General features: G+C 44.7%; 1 protein-coding gene and 2 long non-coding RNA genes across 19 annotated transcripts in view; 1 reads left to right on the top strand and 2 right to left on the bottom strand.

Annotated features, from left to right (window-relative positions):
• Positions 1 to 2,414, bottom strand: part of KDM6A (lysine demethylase 6A) — a 154,344-nt gene extending 151,930 nt beyond the window's left edge. For 8 of the 16 annotated variants that reach the window (XM_064646926.1, XM_064646927.1, XM_064646924.1 and 5 more), the window contains exons 1-2: positions 1,758 to 2,414; positions 1,471 to 1,534 (exon numbers count right to left, since the gene is read on the bottom strand). In XM_064646926.1, the coding sequence (XP_064502996.1) occupies positions 1,471 to 1,534; positions 1,758 to 1,915 (222 nt within the window). In that variant the 5' untranslated portion in view covers positions 1,916 to 2,414. The remainder of the gene's footprint in view (positions 1 to 1,470; positions 1,535 to 1,757) is intronic. The other 8 variants (XM_064646928.1, XM_064646939.1, XM_064646932.1 and 5 more) reach the window with 2 other exon arrangements.
• A 410-nt stretch (positions 2,415 to 2,824) lies between these two features.
• LOC135410322 (uncharacterized) lies at positions 2,825 to 26,064 on the top strand. 2 transcript variants are annotated; one of them, XR_010428624.1, is made up of 3 exons: positions 2,831 to 8,705; positions 15,093 to 24,192; positions 24,303 to 26,064. It is a non-coding gene; the product is annotated as an uncharacterized LOC135410322 (long non-coding RNA). The 2 variants fall into 2 exon arrangements; XR_010428625.1 differs by lacking the exon at positions 24,303 to 26,064 and having other exon boundaries at positions 2,825 to 8,705; positions 15,093 to 19,404.
• Positions 12,392 to 15,275, bottom strand: LOC135410323 (uncharacterized). Its single transcript, XR_010428626.1, has 3 exons — positions 15,180 to 15,275; positions 14,195 to 14,520; positions 12,392 to 12,838 (listed from the first exon to the last, which is right to left on the bottom strand). It is a non-coding gene; the product is annotated as an uncharacterized LOC135410323 (long non-coding RNA).
• Positions 26,065 to 27,886: the final 1,822 nt, after the last annotated feature.

Genomic DNA, 27,886 nt, shown 5'->3' with positions numbered 1-27,886 from the left:
GTGCTCTTATAAATAACTCCGAAAATCGAAAGGAAACCGCGAGATTTTTTTTAAAATACAAGCACAAAGAAAAAGTGTACTTGCTTTTCCTTCCATCCTTCCCCCCTCCCCCTCCACGTCCTGACATTGAGCTTTTCCAATCCTGCTAGAAATAAACACCTAAACACAAGGAAGGGCCCGGGGTATCCAATTCAACACGGTTCGGAGTGAGATCTTCAGATGAAACAAAACCAGCAACACGAAAAAAAAAATAATCATCCACGACACAGCCCGGGCACAACAATGGGATGAGCAGTGTCAAACGCCAGGCTACTGACAGGAACAAGCCAGGAAGCAGGAACCAGAGAAGCGCCGTCCCCTCCGCTTCAGCCGGGTGGCATTTTAAAAACAGCCCCGCTTATCCTGTTACCCAAAGGTTTCCCTGGCGTTTGGTGTTTTGAGCACAGCTGGCAGACACTCGGCCCGCACAGCCTTTGTCAGCAGCTCACGGATGGGCAGCAGAACGTGCTACAGGTTGATAAGGAGGGCACCGGCGTCGCGGAGCAGCAGGAAAAGCGCCCAGAAAGAACTTGGGATGCGCAGGAGAGTTTCCCTCGGCCCTCCCCGGGGGCTCCGCGCTCCCCCCACACTCGCTCCCCCGGTGTTTGTTTCGTGTTTACCTCCCCCCCCTTCCCTTTCTCCTCCCTGTCCGGCCATCTTGGGGCCGACAGGAGCAGCCATTACTTAACTAAATGACAGGGCCAACAACTTTCCGCGGAGGCAAACACCTCTCGCAGGACACACCGGGACGGGCGGGACGCCCCGCTCGCTGTCAGGCCGGGCCGCCGGGCGGCACGCGGGGCTGGGCCGGGGCCGGGCGAAGGCAGCGGGGCCCGGCGAGTAAACAAGTCACTCCGACGGGCTCCGGGGGCCGCTCAGCGCCGCGCCCGCCCCGGCCCGGACCCCGCGCTGCCCTGCGGGCTCCGGCCCCGGCCCCGCTCCCGGGGCGAAAATCACGAGGGAGGGTCCGGGCAGCGGCAACGTCAGCAGCGCCGAGCGCGCCCTGCCTCCCTCCTCTCCCCCCGCTGCCACCGCCTCCTCCTCCTCGTCCTCCACCTCCCCCCCCTCCGCCCCCGCGCCCCCCTCCCCCGGCCCGTCCGCTCCGGGCCTCGGGGCTCCGCCACTTTCTCCGTCCCGGGGCTGGACGGGGAACACCCGCATGGCCGCGCTCCCCCCTCGTCCCGCTCGGGCTGGGGGGGGTGGGGGTGGGGAAAGGGGGCAAAGGCGGCAGCGACGCGCGGGGGACCCCGCGGGAGGTGTCGGTGCCCCCCGCACACCCCCCGCACACACTCACCGTGCGGGCCCGGGGGTCCCGGGGGAAGGGGCGGCGGGGCCGCCGCGCTCCCCCATCCCCCGCTTTCCCCCCCCCTCCACCACCGCCACCCCCCCCTCCCCGCGCCATCCCCGCTCCACATCCACCCTCGCGCTTACCTTTAACAGCAAGGCCTTCGTTCTGGCGCCATCTTCATGAAGCCTCAGAAATCCGAAGAGCCGGCTGCGAGGAGGGGAGCGGGGCGGGAGGGAGGGGAGAGAGAGAGAGAGAGAGAGGCACCGGCGTTAGCGGAGAGTCGGCGCGGCGGGCGGGCGAGGGCAGAGCGCGGGGCCCGGGAGCGGCAACACGGGGAGCCGCGGGCAGGGGAGCGGGGGGGACACACGGGGAGGGGGCGCGGGCCGAGCCGGGACACGGAGGCGGCCGGGGCGGAGTGGGGAGCGGGTACCTGTCGAGGCCGGAGAGGGCTTCTCTCTCCTGGGCTGTCAAGCTGGCGAAGTCCTCCTCGCTCTGGCCGCTCGCTTTCCCCGCCGCCATTTTCTTTTCCTCATCCCCGAAAGGAGCAGCAGAGGCGGCGGCGGCGAGCGACACTCCGCACGATTTCATGGAAACGCAGCGTAATTAACTCGCGGATCGCACCCCCCCCTCCCTGCGCGCCCCCAACACCCCCCAGCGCCGGGCGGGGCGGGGTGCCCGACACACACACACACCACAACTTTTATTACAACAACAACAGCCGGCAGGGAGGGGGAGGGAGGGAGGGAGGGAGGGGAGGGGAGAGGGAGGGAGGGAGGCGGGGGGAAGCCCCGCTGCTCGGAGGAGGAGGGAGGGAGGGAGGGAGGGAGGGGAGGGGGGAGGGAGCCCCAGCGCTGGAGAGTCGGGGGAGGAGGAGGAGGAGGCGGCGGCTGCGGATGGCGGCGGAGCGGTGTTTACATCGCCGCTCAGCCCCTCGGCGGCGGGCAGGGGGGGAACTTGGGGTGTCGAGGAGCACGGGAGAGAGGGGACCACCCTGCCCGCCCGCCCCGCGGCCCGGGGCGTGTTTTGCCGCCCGAACAAACTTCGGCGGCGCCGCTGCCCAAAGTTGTTGCAATTGTGTCACCCCGCGGACCCCGCGCGCGCCGCCGCCGCGAGCCCCCCCTCGGCCCCTCCCCGCCCCCCCCCCGCGCGCGCCGCTCCCCCGGGCCAATCCGCGCCGCCGCCGCGCTCCACGTGACCTTTGTTGACTTACGTCAGTCACAGCGCTCCGCCGCCGCTGCGCTCTCCGGGGCGGTTGGCGCGCGCCGCCCGCCCCCCCGCCGGCCTCACCCCATTGGCCGGCGGCTGAGGGAGGGGGCGGAGTTTCGCGGATCCACGGTCTATGATAGGTCGGACGCGCCGTCGGTCACACGAGCTTTGCGATTAGCGGACGCGAGCAGGTTGGGGTGCGCCTTTAAAAGCGGGCGGCGGGGGCTTGGGGGGAGGTGTCGGGAGTGGCGGGCGGTGAGGTGGGAGGAGGAGGGACTCGGGTGGAGTTGCGTAACGGGGGCTCCGGGCTGGGGGAGTGGACGCCGCTTAAGGAAGGGGCCATGCCCCACCGGCGGGGCGGGGGCCAACCGCGCCTCGCGCTCTGCCCCGCCCTGCCTTGGGCGCGGCGCACTTGGCACAAGCAGCAAATAATGGCTTCGGGGAGCGCGGACGGTGCTGGCCGGGGTGGCTCCGAGGCGACGGCAGTCGGGCAGCCCGTTAACGCCGGGGCGGGGGGGCTTCCTTCTTCCCCCCCCCCTCCCTCCCCTCTTGGTTCGGCCCGTCCCGCCCCTCCCGAGCCCGTGACAGGTGGAGCGGCACCCGACGCGTGCGCGCGCCTCCGCCCGCGGCCGTCACGTGGCGCCGCGCGCGCCTCGCGCGAGACTCGCGGCGCGAGGGGTCTCGCGATGCCTCGGCGGCCCCGGGGCGTGAGGGCGGGGAAGGGCCCGGCCCGGGCTTGGAGCGGCGGGAAAGGCGCGAGGGAGGGAAGGGAAGAGGAAAGCCTGGGAATTCGGGCTTCTGGGGACGCCTCGCGCGTGAGTAAATGTCTGGATTTCTTGGCGCGCCGGAGGGGAAGGGGCTTGGCTTTGCTGCTTTCTTCTCCTTCTTCATACAGCTGACCCCCAGGCCGCCCTGTGGCTGGAGCGTTGTCTGGGCATCATGGAATGGCCTGGGTTGGAAGGCATCTTAAAGATCATCCAGTTCCAACCCCCTGCCATGGGTCCCTTTCCACCAGACCAGAGTGCTCGGAGGTCTGTTCAACCTGGTCCTGAACAATTCCAGGGATGTGGCATCCACAGCTTCTCTGGGCAACCTGTGCCAGTGCATCACCACCATCCTCGGGTTCCTTGGGTCCTCGACCCTTCCCAGCTCACCTGGGAAGCCGAGGAATCAGTTTTCTCCTTACAGTGCCACGCAGCCAGGAGGCTTTATGGTGTTGTTTTTTTAAGTGAGGTGTTTGTAAATTGTTTTATTGCGGCTCTCCTGTGGTACGTACGAGAAGGTGAGTCTACTGTGGAGGCACAGCTCATCCCCCTTGTGCTGGAAATGGATCAGAACGTTGTTCCGTAACAAGTCTGCGTTGCTTCTCCAGTGTCAGGCTGAAGCCCCGTGTCTGGGCAGGCTTTTCCCATTGGAATTTCCTCTTCTATGATTGCTAGGTGCTCTAAAGCAAAGGTGAAGCCATCGAGTGCCTTTGGGAATTATGTGAGCAAGGTCAATGGCCAAACTATGCAAGGGATGTTCAGTCACAGTACTGTTGCTCGCTGAGTCTCCTTTAATTGCTACCCTCAGATCATGTGCTCATTATGTTGAAGCACACTTCTGCCTCTGTAGGTGCTAAGGTAACACTTATGCACCAGTGATGTTTTCCAGGTGGATCCTCACATTTTTTTCTGGTCCCGATGGTGCAGGGACACTGACGGGAGTGGAGATCTGGGCAAGACAAAGTCTTGAATAATGCAAACAAAGACTCAAATTAGGATGTCCTGGCTCCCCTTAAAACCAAACTATTGTCGTATAGCTCTGCTTTCTCTTGGAAGTGCAGGGAGAACAGAAGAGCACCTGAGTTTGCTGAGGTTGCATGTCTTCATAAACAAGCAGCCAGTTTGTCGGAGTATTTGTATAAGAGTTTGGAGTGCAGATAAAACCCAAGTTATTTTTGGTTCTGGAAATGGGCCACAGTCTACTAATAGTGAAAACAGCTGTGATCAAACATCTGCCTTCTTCTGTATTGTCCATGGATTCTCTGTCCTGTGTTTTCTCAGCAGTGTTTCCTCAGGTACCGAGCTTGGCACCAAGGACTTCACTGGCTGGGAACATGCCAAAAATAAGGTATTTCAACACAGATTGTTTCTGAGGTGTTGAGTTTCCACTTTGCAGTGTCCCAAGTATAAATCACCAGAAATTAGAGAAGACAGAACCATTTCTGGGTAGAAGGAAGGCATCTGCTAAACTACAGAGCAAATCAAGGGACTGTAGAAGCAAAAAAGAATCTTAGTTCAGTTGGAAATATAATGAGAAACTCACATGCACCTGAAGTCACAACACCTGAGTGACTTCTCTAGTACTGTCAATACTACTCTTAACCTCCCACATCCTCCTGGAATTGAATTTCCAGATGCCATTTTTTCTTTATTTGATCTACTGCTTGGATGAGTTGAGAGGTGCTACAAAGGCCTGGATATTGCTTCAGCTCTTCAAGGCTCAGAGTCTTTAATAATAACAAGAAAAGCTTGAGCATGCACACTGAGGGTGCTTACAAACAGGCAGGTGACAATTTTGGGGCTGACAATGATACATGATTACTTGTATGAAAGCAGAGAGACTGTTTCAGACAAATGTGATGCCTCCAGTGCTGAGATATGCCCTGGAAGCTGAATTCAGAGGGAATGTGTCTTTAAATTCAGGAGAAGGAAGGAAACTGCCCTGTTGTTCTGTATCAACTAAGAGCCACTGAATAACTGTAGGGATGGAGCACCTCTCCTATGAGGAAAGGCTGAGAGAATTGGGATTGTTCAGCTTGGAAAAGAGTGACCTAATTGTGGCCTTCCAGTATCTGAAGGGAGCCTTTATAGAAAAGATGGAGAGAGAATATTTACTAGAGCCTGGAGTGACAGGACAAGGGGGAATGGCTTCAAACTGAAAGTAGGTTTAGATTAGATAATAGAAAGAAATTCTTTACTGTGAGGGTGGTGAGGCACTGGCACAAATTGCCTAAAGAAGCTGTGGATTCCCCATCCCTGGAAGTGTTCAAGGCCAGGTTGGATGGAGCTCTGAGCAACCTGGTGTAGTGGAAGGTATCCCTGTCTATGGCATATGGGGTTGGAACTGGATGATCTTTAAGGTCCCTTCCAACCCAAACCATTCTATGATTCTATGAAGTATTAGCTGACTCATTAGGTTTTAGCTTAGTTTAAATGTGGAAGTTACCTGTTAGTCTCCAGAACCACTTTGTTACCTTCTGTGTGGAAGCTGTGGACTGATCAGTCTGTGACTGAACACCACTCTTTGGATCCCCCTTTCCTGTGTGTTTCCTCTCCCATTAATTTTCCATGCAGTTTCTTTGTGTACTCCTGTACATTGCCGTGCTGAAAGACCTGCCCAATCTGTTAAGAGACTGAGCACTGCTGGTTCATGCCAGAGAGACCTCAGTGTTCCAGGAAGGGGTTTGGCACTCTGGGAATCTCTGCAGCTTGAAATTGAGATGCCAAGTTAATGTGCCGCTTTTTGAAAGTAATGTTAGAAACAGCAGAAGTTTTGTGTTTGATTTCTCCTTGTAAATAAATACACATCACCTGATGCCTTGCTGAGCTGAAAACAGCTCCTGAAGTCACTGCCAGAAGAAGCTGATTTGGAAGGAAGACTCTGCTCCAACAGTGGGATTCAAGCTCTCATCTTAATGATGTCCAAGGTAGTTGTAATATCTCAAGCATTTGGGTTCACTGACAAATAGGACGAGCCTGAGCACATATATAGGGACACAATCCCAGGAAAAGAACTTTGTGTAGCACGGAACAGGGAAAGGATGACCTGCTTTCAGGTCTGCTTTTTCTTTGTGCTCTTACATTAGTATTACATTTCACTGCCATCAACTCCAAAAATCAAATGTGTAGTTTGCCATTGTCAACAAGGCAGGTACCACCAACCTGCTTTCTCAAAACCACATTTTTTCCTGGACAAATTGGCTTTATTTTGTGTGTCTCTGTAGCTTTTGCTTTACAAAAGGGCAGAGGTTCAGTGCAACATTTCTGTGGTCATACCAAGTGTACTGAAAAGCCAAATTTGCTTCGTGAAGGTTTTCTGCCTTGAGAGGATGACTGCGATTCTCTTACTGTCTGACCTCCCCATCTGGTCCATTCTCAGATGCTTGTTTCCAAGAATAAGGATTTAGAGAAACTATTGATTATTTATTAACATATTTGGTGTCACTTCAAAGTCAGGTAGCAAATTTGAAGTAGATGAGTCCCTACTGGATACAATTGCAATCTTATGGCATTCTATAGTCCAAGACTTACTAGCTAGTCACCTACAGCAAGATTCATCATTTCAGCCCTTAGAAAAACTAAGGGGCTTGAAGTTGGGCATATCAGTTCCAACTGGGCTTTCATTCCTGCTTTTTGAAGTTCTTGGCAGCTACAAGCCATGAGCTGCTGAGGAGGTGAGGGCAGCAGTCATCCCCTTCACACAAGAGTCTGAAGCAGCTCAGGAGGCACCTGTGATCTCTGCTGACGCTGCTGTTCAGAAAGGATTTTGAGGTGTGCAGTCAACATCATGCTCAGAATGGCTCAGAGGACCTCAGACTCTAAGGCAAATCCTTTTGCAGTAGCTCAGGAGCAATGTGACAGGACAACAACCTTGGATGTGTGGGACACAACTGAAAAACAGCAAAGAAAAAGCAGGCAAACCAAGAGAACTCACAGGGTACCATTTTGTGTCTTACAAAAGATAAATCTAATGCCTGCATTTTTGCCATCTTGCCAAATTTTAGTCAAGTTGCCCAAAATATGTGAGTATGGGCATATAAAGGAAAGCAGCTTAAAGTAATACAACCTGACGAGATCAGTCAGGGAGAAACCATCCCCTTCATTTAACCTCCCACTTTTATTAACACATGGTTTGTTTCTGCATCTGTTTTCCTTACTGTTCTTTTCTTCATTTACTCCAAGGTAAAAGCAGAAAATCTTGAATTGTTAAACTGTTTTGTTCTTGAAATTGGGAACAAAAAAGCCCCCAGTACTTCATTTTTGTATTTTAGCAGTAGCTCCTGTGTTGTCCAGGAGTTCCCAATAAAATGATCTGCAAATTACATTTTCTTTGTACTTCCCTCATTAAAGTTCTGATGAGTGTGTGTGTGATCTGTGTTATATTTTGACAGTGTATCGTGGTCAAGAAAGTGGAGGAAACTGATGTAAAACTCAAGGGGTTTGTTTTGGTTTGATTTATTTTTTTTTCCCCAAAATGCACAAAAAGACAAATGTTCTTGCTGGCAGTAAGGAAAATCAGTGCGTTTGTAGAAGAGTTACTGAAAATAGAAAATATTGGGAAAAAAAGTCATTCTGATACTGTTTATCCTTACATTGATGAAAAAATTGCTCTTCAATCTCAGAAATACCTTACTAACTTTGGGTAGTAAGGGGAGTAAAAGTGAGCTGATATAGGAAATGTGTTACTATAAAGAAAAAAAGGATATTTTTCTTTCATAAAGCATTAAAAAACTAGTTATTACTAAGTGCTTTAGTTATAGACCTTAATTAGTATTGCTCTGTCTTGCTTAAATCTTGCAGTCATTTTTGTGTGTTGCACTCTATTCCCCTTGGTAAACATGACTTTTAAAACCTGGATTGTCTCTGAAAGGCTTAATGCTGAAATTCATCTGGAATTTCAGTGGTGGTTCGTGGTCATAAGAAGTGCCCACAGTTCCCAGGTAAACGCCAATGTCCATCACTGTGCAGCAACATGGGAAACCATGAATTCGTATGCATGACTCTGATTGTATTTTGAGCCGCTCATGAAATTCAGAAATCAGGGGGTTTGGATCTTCTGTAGATTTGCTGTGTGAGAGACGTTCTCTGCATGTCAGCATGAGCCCACTGACCTGTTTGCTGAAGTGTGACCAACAGAAGAAGAGACTTTTAGAAAAACTACCACTGTATCATGTTTTTTGTGCTCTGTGGATCTGTAACACTGACAGTCTCTGCAGAGCTGGAGAAATAAATAATACAAAAAAATTATACTTGTCCAGGAAGTGGTTCCTTTACGCTACTTCTGTTGGTAGATTTTTAATTTTATTTACAGTCCTGCCTGTACCTCCTGCCCCTGGCAGCTCTGATGGTGTCCATTCATGTGTATTCCAGATGTGGACTGCTTTCATTTGTAGGAATAGTCTTGGAAGGTAAGTAGGTAAGTGTCTGCCCTCCCTCTAGGAACCAAATGTGTCAACTTGTCACTTGCCACCTTCCGAAGAACTCGCCTGTTTGAGAGAAGAGGATCACAAACAAGGATCTCTGCTCTTCCAGAACTGCAGAGAAAGTGGGATTTCTTGCATTCGTCACTATGCAGGAATTTAATGTGTCTGTTGAGAAGCTGAAGATAAAATGCTGTGTTTATATTAACTTCCCTTCAGATTGACAATTGTAACTATAGAACTTGGCCAATGCTGTCAGGGAGGGGAAAAAAAGCCCCAGCTTTGTGTTTCTTTAGTGGTCTTGTATGTGCTGACTTAAGGTAAGTTGCTGGGCTGATACTTTTGTAGCCAACTGGTTTTCTGGCTTGTAGGTAAAAACAAGTAAATTGGATTTGTAAACCAGCTCTGAGCAAAGGATTTCTGTGTAAGCATTTGAAAAGAGCCATTTGTGATGCTGAGTGAACTAGGTGAGTGGATATCTTGTTAACTTCTGTAAATCCTGGGACAGAATGCAATATTATCCAAAATACATTATTATCTGATATTTTTGTTTTTCTCATGGAGCAGAGGGTGTCACGTGCTCTTACTGGATTTAATTTAGCAGTGTCATAGAAAAATCTTTTCAAGAAAGTATCTGAGAATTATTTATTTTAAAAGCCTCATCCATTGTGTATGTTGCTTTTTGTTAATGTTCTTGTGGGTGTCTGAAAGGATAAAACCTTCAGTAACCAAGCTGAAAATGTCTTTTGGTTGTAGTCTCTCCCTCCTGTCCATTTTGTACAACATCTGCCTGGGCAGCCACTTTGAAAATCGGGTACTTTGCACGAGTAAGGGTAGGTGTTAAATCTTGTAGTTGTGCGGAGATGAGACTTTAAAGGTGCAAATAGCACAAGTGGCTTTGGGACAGAGTTGGGGTTTGGGTTTGTCATAGTTAAGGCAGTGGCTCAAGAAGAACAAAGACAGTTCTCCATCGTCCTCTTAACACAGCTCAGGGTTCCCTCAGAGCTATGGGTGAGTCAGGGGGCATTTCAAATAGAATAAAACGTGATGCTTGAGTCCGAGGACTGTTTCTGTAGGACATGCAAAAAGACATGTGCACCCTTACATTCTTACATTTTTGAGTGTTCCCAAAATGAACAGGTGGCACCCTGTTAATTTGATGCTTAGGACACAATGAATACAGGACAGGCTTGTACCCAAAGCATGTAAATGTGTTCATCGTATGTAACTGGAAGATAACACGCCAAACTGAAATTTTCACATTTGTAATATAAAATGGCTATTATCAAGAGGTAGGTTATGTTTAGAACTTCTCTAGTGGTTTGTGCTCCACTGTCAGTAAGAGTTGGATCACAGAGTGGAGCACACCAGGATGGTGTGAGGAAGACAAGCGGTTTCCACCGTCAGCTTGACATAAAACCAAAAGCTATCCCTGCCTATAAGTATGTATTTTCCCCTGGCTTCCTCCACCCATCAGCTGTGCTTCACTTGGGAACCTGTGAAACAGGAAATCCTTAGGAATGGTTGAGAGAATTTCCCATCTTAAAATTTCTCAAGGTGTAGTTCAGTTCATGTTTGAATGTTTGTAGTTGTGTATTTATATAAATAGACTCAGTACTACTGAAATCAGTTTGTGAGCTCTTCTCTAGGAGTGTTTTGGTTTGGTTTTTTGGCTGTAACAAGCCCTGTGGTGGTTTACTCTTGTGAGGAAAGTTAAAACGCAGTGTTTCTCTCCATGGATATATAATCCCAAACTGAAAGCCCAGTGAGAGGAAGGAAATTGCCATTGGTCTCAGTGGGACAAAATGCTCTTGGGAGAAGGAGCAGCAACGGGAAGCTTCACTAAGAATGGGCAATGTTTTCCAAAGCCTTGATTCGCTTAATTGGTGCTTCTTCTGCCAGTACATAAAATTTCACTAAGTTGTGGATTTAAATCTTTATATGACAAAATGCTTGTCCAGTGGCTTCTTAGTATCAATGAGAAGAAAGTCCCTCTAATATTCCTTCCTCTCAGTCAAAAAAAATCCACATCCCCTGTTGAATTCACAGGCTTACACATAGGAATCCAAGTGACTGGAGGTCTAGAGACCACACAAGTAACGATGCAATTGGCTCTATTTTCAAAACACCAAAAGTTTTGAAAGAACTTGAATACATTTCTTCTTCCCAAGGGTAGTTACACAAAAATGACTGGGGCATAATTTTAAGAAATTTACACTGGTCCTGCTCAGGTTACAGTTGTTTACTGTACAAAATGGAGGACAAATGTGTTATTTTAAAATTTAAATACTATTGTCAATCATGTAATTGGTTCTTTTTTTTATTAATTGGTTTGTTTTGTTTTCATTACATGTCCCTTCAGTGCAGGCATATTTCTAATGAATAATCCCACCATGCTAAGAAGCCACACCTGCAGGTTCTGGAATACCTTCTGAAGAGACTTTCTGCTCAGTACAGATAAAGTCCCATTTTTAATGGATCAGTTCAGATAATCTTGCAAAGTTTGAATGTTTATTGGAACTTTATTCAGGAAATCAGACAAGACACAGGTTTTCTTGCAAATTCAGGGTTGTTCCTGGTTTCTGTTACATCTGGAGACATCCTGCAAGGTCTCTCTGAAAACATAACTAAATGCAATGTGTATCCTTAGTTAAGAACAACTCTTTCACAGCCACTGTTAAGCCTCTCTTATGAACCAACTGAATTTTTTCAAATCTATTTAGGGTTATTAATTTTGCAATGCAAGTGCTATCTGTCAGTGGTCTGCAAAGAAAGCATGGGACACAGAAGCAGGAGGATTACAGTTTCTGTCTCCCAGGTGGAGGGGTTTGGTTTTAAACCCTACCATGACTGGGTGGGTTGGCAGCATAAAAGAAAGGGAGAATCCGTCAGGAGCTGGTGTGTCAGCAGTAGAACAAGAGGCAATGGGAAGAAACTGATGCCCAGAAGTTCCACCTGAACATGAGGAAGAACTTCCCTGTGCAGTGACCGAGCACTGAACAGATTGCCCAGAGAGGCTCTGAGATGTCTCTCACTGGGGATATTCTGGAGCCATCTGGACACAATCCTGTGCCGCGTGCTCTGGGATGGCCCCACTTGAGCAGGGAGGTGGGACCAGATGACCCACTGTGGTCCATTCCAGGCTGACCCATCCTGTGATTCTGTGAACAAGGTGGTGAGGAGAGAAGAGAGCCAAGGCACGAGGTGGGTTTGGCCACTGGCTGGAGAGGCCTTTTCTGTAGCCAGTTCTTGATCAGTCCCTTACTCCAGCTCTTCCTTCCATGGCTGTCATAGTTTTCCTCTGGTTGTGTAGAACATGAATGTTCTGTTAAAATGACAACGTGTCTGGCAAAAAGCAGAAACGATCACGTGGGATTTGGGTTTTCTCCCCAGTCTTACCCAAACAAATGACTGTGTCAGCACTTTGTCAAAAATTACACAGCTGGGTAACCAAAATGACGGTGCCTCAGAATGGGGTCACATGACATGAATTTGGGGAAAGCAAACCCTGCCTCTGACAATCCCTTCCCAGCCACTGTTACCAACCCTCTGCCATCCCTCAGCAACACTGATTTAACTGTTACAACGCCGTGCTGGAAACTGAGGCAAAGTCGTTGAGATGACCTCAGCTAAAAACAAAGAAACCAGCTCCCCTCCCTCCCCACCACCAAAAAAAATGAACAAAAAACCCAAAAACAAACAGAAAAAAAACCCCAAACAAAACAAAACATCACCAAAAAAACCCACAAACAAACAAAAACCCCCACAACAAATAAAACCGCACGAACTTCCAGAGGGGAGTTGAAAGCTCCTGACAACTTTTGTGGTCATTATTCCCATGCCATAATGTAGGGCACACTGAAAAATATTTAAGGGCAACATCATTTTAATATGAAATGCCAAAACGGGTGGTACGGTGATTGTATTATTGAGTATTGTATGGAATTCTGTTAAAACTTGTCTAGTTAGTAAATCTTGCACCATTGCTGACAGCTGCTGTGAGGAATCCTGAGATTCTTTTTTAAGGATGCCCATCCCATTCCTAGCGGTGCCTGAGGAGCTGGTGCACTGCTGCCCAATACAGTAAGACGATTGAATCTTGTGAGGTTGATTGCGGATTGCTATCAGAGTAATAAAAAGCAAGTTAAAAATTACAAAAACCTGGTACCTACAAAAGCTCATGAGCCATAGAAATGACCTGCTACTAACTCCTTACTACCTCTGAGTAATTGTTAATTTGGTTGCCCATTAGCGAGATTTAAGTTGGAAGAGTTGGACAAATTGCTGCTGGTCTTTATCACGATCTCTCTTTTTGTGCTGTTCCTGCACTGATGGAGCAGCTGTTGCTGGGAATCAAAACCCTGATCCACACACAAGGAGGAATAACTCATTTTTCCAGATAATACTTGCTGGCTTACTTATGTACACACAGAAGTGTACACATTTCTTTCCTACTGGTCTAAAAGGAGCAAGTTCTGTACAACTGGGAAGGCTAAAAAGGAAACAGCATTTACGAAATGATAAAATTGGTAGGTTATATAGGAAAATAATCCTCAGAATATATTAATTCTTAAGTTTAGAAGTATTAAGATTGTCTTCCTGAGCTAACCACTCCCTCTCAAGCACAGCTTTGAAATGTTTCCATTATGGAATCATAGGAATCATAGATGTCAATTCAGGAAAGTGTTTAAAGTAATGATGAATAAACAGTAAAGACCATGAAGGTTAAAGGTTAGAAATTAAACTTTTAACAACGATCTCCTGGCTTTGCAGCCTTAATACGTGTGCTGTGAGATTCCTGCTGTGCATTAATATTCAGAAAGTTTTTCCCCATGAACATGTAATTGTTTGTATTAGAAGCTTAACTGGTGTACTCGAAATTAGAATCACACCTGTGGGTATTTAAAATGGAAGAATAATACCAGCTAATGACTTCAGTGTAACTAGTAAAATTACATCAGGGAGAGCATTTCAGATTCTGCAGATTGGCCAAATTTATATTGATGAGGAACACATAAGATTTAGCTCAGTAAAATTTAATGAAACCAAGCATATATTGAGGAAATGGAAGTGTACAGGCTTATTTGTTGCAATGTGTGGAAATTGGTTAACTTTTTATTTCAGAGATAAATGAAGTTCTGCTTTGTGGAAATTTCTGATTATTTTCTAACACATTGTTACTTCTTTTGATGTAAACAGTTACATGGTCTTGCAGATAGGTTTCTTTAGTAAATTAAATTTATTGAGCGTGTTTCTTCGCAGGCAAACATATTTCTTCACCAAGCCCACAGAGCCATATTCCTGTGCAGAAACAACTGAGCTGGTTTGAAATACAGGAGGAAATCAGGAGAGTTTCTGTTCAGAGTTCCAAATGTTTTCTAGAAAAACGCTCCATCACTTTTCTGGCTGTTTTCAATTTTATACCATCTTTTTCTGCTCAAAGACACACCTCCTCTAAAGAATACACAGCTCATTACCTTGGGCCACGTCAGTGTTCAGGTCCCAGGAAACTCCATTTGCATCCATCATCTGCTTTGCCATGTGAGCTACAATGTGTGACAGGTTCTAATTCCTCCAAGAAGTGCAACTGCTTCTCACTTTTGTCCTCAGAATTTGGTGTAACTGCATCCTCCAGTTTCAGCAGAGTTTTGCTTAATCTAAACCATCGGGTTCTATAAATAACTTCTTGCTGTGAAATGTACAGGAGGCAGCATTTGGGATCTTGGTGTTAATTGCAAAGAACCGAGAGGTTCAAGATGAAAATAGAATCCGTATTGTGTACTTCCTAGTGAAGATTCAGAGCCTGAAAAGAGTAGAATAGAATTAGTTAAATAGTTTATTTATTTATTTGTGTATTAGTAGAATTAGCTGGACAACTTATAGTAAAATACTGGGTACTTCAACAGTGTTACAAGAAAGGGAGATGTGAATTCAGATACACACATGCTTTAATGAACCAGTTAAAACTTTCAGGGAATCAGAGGATGCACAAGTGCTGAAATAGAATGAGATAAATCTCTTTTTTAAAGTTGGACAGTTTATTCAGAGATTGAATCAAATTAAGAGCATATGTGTGATGTCCTACTAGCACAGAAATAGTGTAGTGAATGAACAAAAAGGTAAGCCTAATAATGTTATCTGTAGAACATCTGAAAGGAAGCAGAACAGAACAACATGTCTTAACCAAACAGCTCACAAAGCAGCCCTCTGATGTATCAAAGCTAATTAGGACAGAGTCCAACAATTACAAAAGATATTTAATCATAAAGAGATACCCAGCAATGTTTTGTCTTATCTCTTAAGCAGATCATTAAAGGCTTCCTGTCGTATTTCCTCATGACTTCTTTTCAGGAAAATCTATTACTCTTTCCTCAGGAGGAGGCTGAGACCTACCAGAGCACTTCATTTGGCCCCCTCCCAGCCACCCTGTATCCTGTGATCCAGCCAGGGAATAACAATCACCTGCATGAATAGTTCTCACAACAGCAGTGCGCTCGGAGCGTTGCCTTTCCTGATCGTCCTCATCACGCGACACAACGTGGGTTCAAAATTTGGATCCCAAATCTGTGGCACGTGTGCAGACAAACTTCAAGGCAGTCATCCCAGCACAGAGTCAGCTTTTGCCATAGGAGCAAGCTTGGGTACTGCTGGCATGGCATTGTCTCAAACTCCTGAGGAAAAAAATAGGAATTACCTGCAACAGTTAATGCAGGGAGAAGCAGGGCAGGTACTGTACGAGAAGTTTCTCAAAGTCTTTCTGTCAGCACCACCTTTTGTTTTCATATGATTTTGTGTGTTATAGTCTGGGGCACAATCCTTGAACAAAACAACAACAACTCTTTTTCCATTTAAAGAAAGTCTGGATAGAATAGTCCTCCAGCAGGTTATTGGGGCAGACTTCCATTCCTGTACATATGAGAAACGTGTGGGAATAGAGGTAACCAGCCAGCCTGTATCCCAGACTGATGCCTGAAGGTTCCATTGTTTATTTTTTCACATCAATAACAATATTGTAAAAATAACTTTTCAGCTGAACCGATTTACACACTCTCAGATGGCTGTTGTTCTTTTTGTCCTTCCTTGGCCGTCCTCCACAGCCTTGTAATGGAAATCACTGCACAGTTCTCTGCTCAGCCTTTGGATTTCTATCTCTTTATAGGGGAGATGTGTGTGCTCCACAAGTGTGTTTTTCCAGGATTCTTCCTTGTCACGCTGTAAAATTGATGCAAAGCACGTCCTGCCATTTTTCTAAGCAGAGGGAGAAATTGTGTCATCCCCCACAACAGGCTCTTCATTGCCACTTGACCTGTCTTCAGTCCACTGTTCAGTCCTATCCATAGGTAACCTCTCTTTTTAATGGAAAGTGTTTTGGTTTAGAAAAATGTCTGTGTTTCTCATGTGGGTTTTTGCCCTCACTTTACTTCAATTTGTATTTCAATAACAAAGCAACTAAATATAATATATAAAAATCCATTTGTTTTCTGAAATTAAGTGAACTTCATCCAAGCTCAAAATCCTGACAGTCACTTTTAACATTTGGAAGATTTTGCAAGCACACACTGCAAAAAATATTTTGACATCTAGGCTGTCAGATAATCTGTCAGCAACAGTTATATCATTCAGGGAGAGAACTGTTAATTTCCAGAGTAATTTATTTGGAAAATAATGCATTTACTGCAGTGAAATATCCTACTGGATGCTAGAGAAGCTACTTAGCATTTGTGCAGGCAGAGTAGTTGGCTTCAGAACGTGAGTTATTCTCTTGCAACAAAAACACAGGAAAAGAAATTCTTGCCAGAAACCATCAGTGAAGAGCAGGTACCTGCAAAGGGCAGGATGGTCACAGACGTGCAGGAAGTGTTAGGAACTCCATGCAGAAGGATGTAATGCCTGGAGAAAAGGAGAGGAGTGCTCAGGGTCACACTCTTTACAGAACAGGCTCCTGGGGCACAAGGGATCATACACCAAATGCTTTACTTGGAATAATCTTTAAACGCCAGGGAAGTTGTCAGCACTGTGGTGCTGTGCCCAGAAAAAAAAAAAAAAAAAAAAAAACAAACCAAAAAAATCTTCCAATTCTGCTTCAGTTTTCTCTGTCCATTTATTTATCCATTACAAATCGATCTCGTTTCTGTAGGAAAATGTCAGAGCATTATGTGTAATGATGGTGATGATCATACCCAAAGGGCTCAGAGGACTAAAGCCCAGGTCTTGTCTACTTGTGCTGTTGGATGGTGTCAATCTGAGGCTGCATCATGTTTCATCTGGCATAATTTGTGCCCCATCCTGATTTACACATAAAATTTAAGTTATAGCTGTGATTTCTTTTAAAGAAAATATGTGCTTTTTCATGCATTTTACTGTGTAATTAACAAACAGTAAATTTGTTACCCTGCTTATTGCTTTTGTTGGCAATGATGGCAACAAAAGCTGTGATTTTACAGGAATAAGCAAGGCCAGGTCATGGAGGAAGACTGGCAACTTTAAAGATTATTCAGCACTTAAAGAAAGGTATTTGCAACATGGGCAATCTCAGCTTTCAAATTCTTCTTAACTCTGTCCCTGTCTAATTACTCCCCCAAGTCTCACTGGCACTTACCTTTCATTGATGGTTAATGCCACTCTCAGAGCTCTGTCAAGCTGCTTCTTCCAGAGGCTTTTTTTCTGTGCTCCCCCTGATGCAGGAGATGTTTTCTCTTTTCAGACAGACAAAGCCATTAGATCAAGTTGATGAATTTTGCTCTGAGTTTCCTGTGTTCCAAGTCACTTTTAGAAATTGCAAAACAAAATGTATAAGACACCCTCTTTAGATTGTTAGACCTTACCTCATCTGCATCAACCTTTTATTCTGTTGCCATTTTTAGTGGAAAGACAACATTATTGTGGGAACTTCTGTGTTTTATCATTTTCATTTAACTTCAGTTAAACTAAAAAATTATAAACTCTTACCATATTTATCTTTATCCTCCTTATTTGTCCTTATGCATTCTTTTTTTTCTGAGGCAAATCAGAAGAGGGGGAAAGAAAAGGGTGAGGGTAAAAGGAGGAAAGAGTAAAAGAAGAACAAAACAAAGGAGAAAAAAAAAGTTTTTATACTTATTCTTGGAAATTTTTAACTTGAGAAAATACCCTATTTAAAGGGTTTACAGTTATTTCGTACAGAATAACAGTAGTTTTGTCTTTCTAAAAAATTCTCTGCCATTTCTACTGTAAATTAGCATAGCTCCACCCGGGTCAATTGAGGACAAGTTGCACAAACTTTAGCCACTGTATTAGCCCACATTTAATACGTTTTAAAATACTTCATCCGAGTTGACAAGATGCACATATGGTTTCTGAGTTATGGATTGAAGGGCTGGAGCTTTTAGCCTTCCTCTCTGTCTCCTCACTGTCATATTTCACTCACAATCTTACTGCATCAGACTTGGATTATCAGCCTTTTTTTGCCCATAAAGCACCCAGCATATTAATGTTTTGCATAAATTATAAGAAATTTAATCCAAAATCAACTAAAAAATATTATTTTGCAAAATGGCAGCAGATTTTAAAACTGAGCAGTCCAAGCTTTTCGGAATGTATTGTGGATGTTGTCGTGATTTATGTGCTGTCAGTTATTTTTGTGTATGTTGAAAAAAAACCTGACAAGTTTCTATCTCACATTTCATAAATCAGGGTTTTCTGTATACAAAGCACGTGTCAGAAATCAGTATCTAAACAACATGCCAGTTGGCTTCTCCATGTGGCAGCTTGTAAACAAAAATATTTGGGGACTGCGCATTTGTGACATGACATGTAAGGCGATGTAAAAACACCAGTTATTGGGAAATAATCCTGTTCCTCTACATTGCTAATAACATGATAAATCGTGCTTGCACTGCTGCGTCACAGTTCAGCAGGGGGAACTTTCCAAATTCAGGTGGTTCTGTTGGTTTTTTCCAAGTAGGTGTATGGAGAGGTTAAATACTTTATTAGTGACCTATCTGTGCATCAGAGGGCTATGTCAAAACTGACGGGGTGTTCTGTGCATTTGTCTTTAAGTTTTCCCCATATTAATTGTGTTTTGGTCAGAGACAAATTCTGGTTGTACTGAAATCAGTGAAGGATTTTCCACCAACTTTCAGGGAACTTTCAGGGATCAGGAATCAGCTGTCAGAGGACAGGGGAATTACCAGGGCAAACCATGCCAGCTGTTCACACAGCGCAGGTTCCAAGATGTGAATCAGCATCCATGAGATTTCAACTCGATATGATGAGAACACAAAATACAACACTGCAAAGTATTTCATTCCCTGAAAGCCAAACCAAACAGGACAAGTCTTGTGGAGAAGATGCAAAGACACATTTTTACATCTTCCCAGTATAAATGCAGCTGGAAAAGGCTAAAGCAGGTCACGTTTAAGGAATAAAAGGTTGAGCAGGATATGGGAAAACCAGAATGAACTAAAAGTAGTTGTTACGTGACTGGATGCTGTTTGAATGACCATTGCAGCACAGAGGGTTTGAAGCAGGGCTGAGGATCATCAACAGGCCTAACATTAGTACATCACAAAGTGCAGGACATGAAAGTAATTTAAAACCCCCAAGAATTTTTATTATTAGTCAATGATGCAGGTTCTTTTAACATTTTATCCATTTTTTTGGTTGTTGTCAAGCCGGCAAATAAACATTCATAGGATCCTCTATGAAATATGATTTCTTTTTGTTCTTTTGCTGCTACATCTAGTTAAATATTCTGGCATTTCTGTTCATGTGTCTTGTTATGTTTTGTGCCACATCCATTTTTGCAAAATCAGACACCAAATAAGGAAAAAACAATTAATGAACTATGCAATAGGTAAGTAGCTTCCTAGTGTTGTGACAAGGGGGGAAAAATGCTGGTTTTATTCCCATAAATCAAAGTAATCATGCAAATATTGAACTTTATAACCTTAATTTGTTCTCATATGTTTCAAAATTTTGCTGCTACTTTCAGCCAAACATGAATTAATAATGGTTCCAAATGCCTGTAGATTATTTAATTAAAACAGAGTAAATTCATTTTTCATTCTCAGCTAAGTGACATAAAACAGACTTTGCAGGGAGAAGGCCATACTCAGGATTCTGATGTCCCTGAAGATTCTTTATCTCAAGAATTTTAATAACGTCTTTACTGTTTTCTTCCTTTTGTATTAACACACTCTGTGGTGTTTTGTCGTTACAGTAGACGTCCATAATCCCAAATTATATTTCTGTCCAAGGTTTGGGGGGGTTTTTTTGGTAGTTTAAATGTTTTTTTACTGGTTTTTTTATGTCCAACAGTCTTCCTGCAGACTTTCTGTGGACTTTTGTAGTTCAGACTCATTTGTTTAATTGATAAATAGCTTTGCACAAAATTTTGTACTCCCAACCATAGTTTTGTAATTATTTCAAAAGAAGGAAACTGATAAGTCATTTAGGAAAAAAAGGAAGGAAGCTGATTATTGTCAATTAACATAAATTCTGACATGCAAACACCAGAGAGGAATGGAATAGTGCAAAAGCAGGCTGAAAACAACAAATTGTGGTACTCCTGGCCAACTTCTGTGATCACATTTGAAATACTGATTTCAGTTTCATCTTGTTAGCAGAAAAATAACTAGGGAAGTTACAAAAGAACAGAAAACTGGCAGGGAGATTAAAAGTTATGATTTAAACAGCAAGATGTGAAAAAAAACCCCAAACATGAAATTGTTACTGATTATCTTAATTAGCAATCTCTTGAGGAGTGAGTGGAGTTACTAAGCTCCCTAAGGTTTGGATCCCAAGGTTTGACATTATGTGTTTACAGTTTCAGAGACTAAAATTATCAGGAAAAAAAAGGGAATATTGACAGTGTTTATTGTGCTTCCTGGTTATCCCATTCCCAAATTTGCCACGTGCTTGGGTATAGTTCTAAAATGGGCTTAAATATTCAGGATTGAAGTACAATTGAAGTAGATAAACTGAGGGAGCCCTACAGCATCTGGTAGGGAACTAAAGTGCAACTCATTAAGTAAAATGAAAGAAAATAGATGAAATTTAAAAATACAAGATTCAGGCTAATTATTAGCAAACATTTAGTTACTGATGTCTACATGGCAGCATAAATCATTCCTTTGAACATTTAAACTAGATAGGAAAAGACATGGAAAAATCAGTGATTAATTCTGTATTGGTTGGATGTATTAGGATGACTAATAGAATAGGTTTTTAGTATCTAAAATCTGTACTGCATCCATCTGAAACTGCATATACAGGCATGCAAGGGATACAAGAATTTGACCCTATAATTGGTAAAATCCAATGACTTCAGTTTGGCGAGACATCACCAAAGTACTCTGTGCTGCATGAGAATGAAGACTATAAATAAGTAATGTATTTATTTTTAAATAAATGGGAACAAGTAAATTTTCCCATATCCCTAAATGCTCATAAATCATTGTGATTTACTGTGTCAGTCTTATTTTTCAGTTCTGCCATCTATTTCAGTTCTCTTTAAAGACTGTACATATGGAGAGATCGACTACAAGATTTTCAGTCTCTGGAAATCCATATCTGCCAGGAAAAAAATGTCTGGAGGCCAAGATTATCCCTTTACCTACGGGAAGAAGTGGCAGCACTTTTAATTAGGCATTGTCCCAACCAGAACTGCATTCTCTCTGTTACCTCAGGGTCTCTGGGATATAGCCTGCCTTTGTATAAAGATGTGTGTTGAAGATTTACTGGAAGGAAAGGAAATAACAGGGCTCATGAGTAACATTTGGTGTGGTTTGGGTGCTGCAGGGGTGGGCAGCTCAGCTGGAGGTGTTGTAAGAAGGGCCCAAGTATCACATCAGCCCAGTTGTGGGTCAGTGTTCCTGCTGACCAGGGTGCTGGGAGTGAACAGGGAGACTGGAGCTGAACATGAGCCAGGAGTGTGCCCAGGTGGTCAAGAAGGCCAATGGCATCCTGGCCTGGATCAGAAACAGTGTGGCCAGCAGGACCAGGGCAGTGATTGTCCGCCTGTACTCGGCACTGGTGAGGCCACACCTTCAGTCCTGTGTCTGGTTCTGGGCCCCTCAGTTCAGGGGGACATTGAGGGGCTGGAGTGAGTCCAGAGAAGGGCAATGGAGCTGGTGAAGAATCTGGAGCACAAGTCCTGTGAGGAGCAGCTGAAGGAGTTGGGGGTGTTTAGCCTGGAGAAAAGGAGGCTCAGGGGTGACCTTACTGCTCTCTACAACTCCCTAAAAGGAGGTTGTAGCCAGGTGGGTTTGACCTCTTGTCCCAGTCAGCCTGTGACAGGACAAGAGGACACAGTCTTAAGCTGGGCCAGGGGAGGTTTAGGTTGGACATCAGGAAGAATTTCTTCACAGAAAGGGTGATTAGACAATGGAAGGGGCTGCCCAGGGAGATGTCACTGTCCCTGGAGGTGTTCAAGGAAAGACTGGATGTGTCACTCCATGCCACGGTCTGGTTGACAAGGTGGGGTTGGGTCACAGGGTGGACTCAATGATCTCAGAGGTCTTTTCCAACCTCATTGATTCCGTGATTCTGTGATTCAGCTTTACAGAGTGCTTTCTATAAAAAGCTCCTTTTGATGTCTCTCTCAGCTTCATTCTGCTCATTTTTCATATGAAAGCTAAAACTTTCTTTCCCTGCAATTCCTCCATTTTACATCAGTTTGCAGCACAGTGAATTAACTCTTCCAAACCAGGAGTCGATAACGTCTTGCTTCAGGAGGTGCCTAATCACTGTGATAAATTATCCTAAAAAAAATGAGAGACCTTTACAGATGACATTTTCATTTGCAGTGAGTTGAAGATGGGTTTAGCAAACAGCTGCTTTCCACAACAGCCAGGATTAGTCATCTTACTCTTACATCAAGCATAAAGTAGTTATTTTATATGGGGAATTACGAAAGAGCCAAATAATTCTGGATTATTGATCTATTTGTCTGCTGGGAGGTTGTGAGTGAAAAATCTTTTGCTCTGTTGTTCTTAATTCAGATGTCATTAGTGTAGAGGTTACTCTGGGATCACTATGAAAGAAATTGATATAATGCCCACTGTGCTGCAAAATATGCTTCTTTCCCAAATAAAAATAAATGGAAGTTAACAGAATAAAATGTGATGTTTGGTAACTTAGAAACCAGAATGTTTTTCAGGAGCAAGATCAATCAATGGCTGCTATTAAAACATGGCTTAAGACCTTGTAGAATTGCACTTGATACTTTAGACATAAACAGCCTAACCACAGTGTAATCAGTAATTATTACCCCTGTCTTCTAAAGGATCTATTTGCACTTACTTTCTTTGAGTATCATCATAAAGAAGCTCAATTTTATGTGTGGTATAAATATACTTTTTCTGATTTCACAGTAATTGCCTGTGGTCGTTTAATTTGTCGCTGTGACTGAGACCTTCCCTCATTTACACTTCCAAAGTCCTGTCGACTCTGTGGAACAGTAACATGTTGTGTAACTGCGAAAATTAGTGCAGGGAACGATGCTGTAAATAGCATTTGCACTGAAAAGTGAAGCATTGCTTGCCCTTGTTTAACTCAAGTAATCCAGAGTGCTTTGTAGTAATTTCTACTGTCCGTTTTTCTATATTTAGAAAAACAGCTGTGTATCTTTTGTAATAACCAATAAGAAGCTGCAGAAATCTTCCAGCTCAGAGCAGGTGTTTACAGGTCCTTGCCTCTCTCCTGATTTACGTGGTCCCAGTTTGCATAATGGACGAGTCACCTTCCAGCACGCAGCGTTCCGAGGTGCCCAGCTGAAGCCCTTGGATGCACCTGCCTGCCTGGATCACATCACGCTCCCCTTACATCCCCTTTCCTGCTCCTCTACTCTGCTTTGCTGCCTGGTTTAATTTTGTTCACCTGAAGAGCAGAAACATTTTGTCTTTCTAATTTTGCTACTTCCTTCAAGAATTCCTCCTGTTTCTCTTTATGGTTGAGTAGTTGTAAAGGTCCACTGATCCCAGGCCAGAAGGTGTTTTGGCCTGATCAGAGGGGCTGGATGTAGGGTCCATTCCATTGGAAAGCTCCCATTCCTTGTTTCAATATTGTTGTTGCGTGAGCAACTTTGATCACAGCTGAGTTCTAGGCACAGACCTCAGCACTGCCCAGGAATCTCAGTGTGAGCTTAGAATTTAAAGGGATTTTAAGAAATGTTATCCAAATTCTTCTGATGTCAGCATAAATTAATATGCAGAAGTGAGAAGGAGGATTTTATGTGTTGAACAGTGTTTGTACAAGGAGGCCCTTTAGTGAACACAATGACTTGGAGCAGGCTGTGGCTGCTGTATGTGTAAGGTGCCAAAGGACTTTTTTGTAGACTTTGTTGGAAAGAAATAAAAATCCCTATATATTTTTTTTCTTTTTTTTTCAGTGGAAGATGCCATTTATTTTGTAAGCAGAAAGCAGCTGTTTGCAGCACTAGACATTGAACTAGGAACTCTGTCTGTTGACTAAGAGCCTTTAATAAATTCACAATGTGAGTGCTAATGAATGAGTTGATTTTAATATGTATCATATTTCACTGTAGAAACCTCCTTATGTTTTGTCTACCCACAGTTTAATTTTATCCTCACTTGACATTCCCAGTAGGCAAGGCCAAAAGTAAACTGGGATATCCAGTACTACCAATACAGATTAAAAAAAGAAGAAAGAGAACCCTGGGATAAATCTGAACCAGCTGAGAGGACAGAGAGCTGCCTGAACCCAAAGCAGACTCCCTAGGAGGTTAGGAAGAACCACAGGATCACCTGCCCCACCTCAAAAGTATGATGGAGTGGCCAAGGTGAGGACTTGATGGAAAAAAGCACAGTGAATTTCAAGCTGAGGAAAGGAAATGTGGGAGTGAAAAACAAGGAGGATCTGTTTTTCCTCAGATTGTCTGGACTCTTGCATTTGCCAGTCCTCCTCCTTGCCAGGAGGGGAAGTGCCCTGTTCCCTTCTTCTTTATGTTCATTCCCAGCCTGGCTTTGTGTGGCGAGGCAGCGACGTTTCTCACTGAGGGACAAATTTGAATTCTTTGATCTTAGTATCCTAATTTCACATTTGCCAGGTAATTAAAAACAGACAAACTTGCACGCACACGTTAAAATGCAGCAATGTATTTATGAGCGTAATTGAGCTGTGATCAATTCCTCACATTTCACTACAAACTAATAAAAAGCCATTAAAGGGCAGTGAATGGACCCTGCCAGGAGCAGGCCCGTATCCCCTCTGTTCTGTGCAGTCTGGAGCCACACACAGTTTTGCAAAGCATGGGCTGACAGGACAGTGTGGCAATATCTCCTACCTGCTTTGCACACGTGGAAGCAGCAGTGCAAGCTGTGAGAACATCGGGTGTCAGAACAGCACAGAGCTCTCGAGTGCCCTGCACACTCCAGCCTCCGTGCAGGATAACGGCATTCCTTCTGCTCCCGAGACAAAGAGGGACTTGCTTTTTCTCTCCCTTTCCTTCAAAACAGAGACTACAGGGACAGAGGGATGTTATCTTCTTGCTAATGGCAGCATCTCGGATATGGATCACCTCCGAGTTATCCCTCTCGACAAACAGGGCTGTGAAACCATCGCTTGGTGTCCTGGCAGGTCCCTGCCCAGGGAACCCTGAGCAGCTGCTGCCTTCTCTCCGCCACTGACCACAGGTTTCCCTTTGTCACCCTGTGCATTTGAGGGGTTTTAATCCACCTGGAGCGTGGAATGTAACTGCACAGAGCAGGCACAGAAAGAGGGCTCTAAATGCCACGAGTTCAGTGAGCTCAGTTAAACACAGGAGCACCTGCCAGCTCTTCCACCACGGCCACAACCAGCTCTAGCTAAGAACTTCTGAAATACCCCTTCTGTGTTAGATATACTGATTCCCTGATGGCTCCTTGCACCATTCGCTCCTGCCCCCAAATCCATGAAATGGTATCATCCAGTTTTGCTCCTCTGACATTTGAGGAGGCAGAGAAAGGCGCAACGAGGGAGTAAAAAAAGTGTATTTTTAGTTCTTTTTAATGCCTTTCAGCACGATTGCTTTCTGGTTTCAAAGGAAACGTAACTGAAACCCAATGTGGTTTTGGAGTGAGGAAAATGTTAGATAAAAATTAGCATTTTAAATCAGGGAAATGATTTGTGAATTAAAATACTTGCTTCTTGTGGCTTTGTAGAATCACCTCCCCTTTGCCTTCGGGGTAGCCAGAACAATTTTCAGGCCAAACCAATATTTGAATTCTTGTTCTTCCCAAAGAAAACTGGTGGGTGGGTTTCTGTCTAGGAGCTAAACCAGAAATTTGCCCTAGGGTTTGGCTGCAGTTCAGCTTTGGGGAGCCCATCACCCCATCTGTCCCACCAGCTTCCCCCAGTAACGGGCACAGGGATAGTGTTATACCAAACTGTTCCAATACCTGCTTTCCTACTGGGAGGAACACAGTCTACAGCAAATAGATAATAGTATTTTCCTTCATGAATATACTCCATTTTCCCAAAGGAGCGATCCTCTACTTTAGATTAACAATGCTCAGCAGTATCCTCAGTTGGCTGTTCTGGCTACTACGGCCCCAAAGGAACACAGGGAACATTCCATAAGAAAATATCCTGCAAAGAGCTTAATACTAGGGTTTGTTTTGGTTTCTTTTTAAAGTTGCTTGTCTTTGTGCTATGGCATAGCCAACTAAGGGAGAGGTTTCTGCTCTTTGGTTTGTTTAACAAATATGAACAACACCGTTATAGTCAGCAGCTGGAGCCAGGAATGCAAGTCTACCATACCAAACTAAGCAAGGAAGGACTGTAAGACATGTTTGGTTAAAAAAAAAAAAAAAAAAAAAAAGATAAAAAACTGCTTCTCAGGCTTCCCCTGAAGCCCCAGCTCTGCCTGTCCCTGTATTTGTAACCTACAGCCTCCATAGGGTAGGGAACAATGGCATTTGTTCCCGTAAATTCACCATAAGTTTGAGGGACTCCATTATTAACTGAAAGTCTAGGAAAGGGAATTCTTTTCAGCATAATTTCCGAAGCAGAAGAATAATATGGGATGGTTTTGAATTGAGAACCAGCGAAAATATGTTGGAAGAGTCCAGGCTGTGGACGTGTTTGTTGGCTGCAGCCCACGTTTAGAGGCAGTGTTGGCCAGCCCTTGCTCCTCTGCTCACACCACTGGCTGAGGGGCCTGGTAAAATCACAGATTCTGCAGATCTAAGTCACAGGAATGGGGCTGTGTCTTTTCCTGATATGTTTCCCTGCACCACACCTGGTTTTAGGGCAGAATGGCTTTTGGCTGTGGTCCCTTCAATGACCCAGTGGCAGAGCTGGGATGAGGAAGGGCCAGGAAGCTCCAGCAAAGGGTCAGGAGCAGGCGGCTGCTCCAGGGGTTCAGGCACTGTACAGAGTAGATACCGTGGAGAGGCTGGGTCCCAGGTTCCCAACTTCATCTCCCTGGGAGCACAGAGACCTGTGAGTGTCCTCTGGAGACAGAGGTTTCCCATTAGGTGTCTGCAGTGCCCTGCGGAGGTGGTGTGAGAACACCCAAACCCGGCCTTGCTCATGATTTAAAGTCTATTTGCATTCTACCATCGTGAACCTGGACCAAAACCAAAGGAAAGCTGGGAATGCAACTTCCCATTCCTCAGTCAACAACCGTGACAGAGCTCTTTGTTCACACCACATTTCAGATCCCATGATCTCCTGATCATGATATCCTAGAAGTCAATGATCAGCAAAAGATACTTCTGCAGGCCAGAAAACATGGAGCAGGAATTTCCATAAAGGAATCCCTCAGAAAAAAATTACCCATTATTATTTTCATAAAAACTATAGAATGATTTGGGCTGGAAGGGACCTTAAAGATCATCTAGTTCTAAACCCCGTGCCATTGTGTTCATCTGAGGTATCCAGCTAGCCCTTAACATTATGGATTCGAGTTTTTAATTCTTTAAATTATTTATCCTCTTAAATTCTCTGTGAGACACACTGCAGGTAAGGCTTAGAGGTCCCACCTAACACAATGGAGGGAGGAAGTCTGAGACACAATAACACCTGAACCCAAATCCCAGGCTGAGGCTTTGACCACTGGACCAACTTCTTCTGTGATCTTGCTGGATTATGGAAAAAAATAAACAGTTCATTTCACTAATAATATAGATTTTACATTATATATGTTTTATATACAGAGACAGACAAAAACCAGAAATGCATGCACA

This window comes from Pseudopipra pipra, chromosome 2 (assembly GCF_036250125.1).
Source record: "Pseudopipra pipra isolate bDixPip1 chromosome 2, bDixPip1.hap1, whole genome shotgun sequence".
NCBI classification, from domain to species: Eukaryota; Metazoa; Chordata; class Aves; order Passeriformes; family Pipridae; genus Pseudopipra; species Pseudopipra pipra.
Note: the sequence above shows the minus strand (reverse complement) of the source record. Positions and strands in the feature narration are given on the sequence as shown.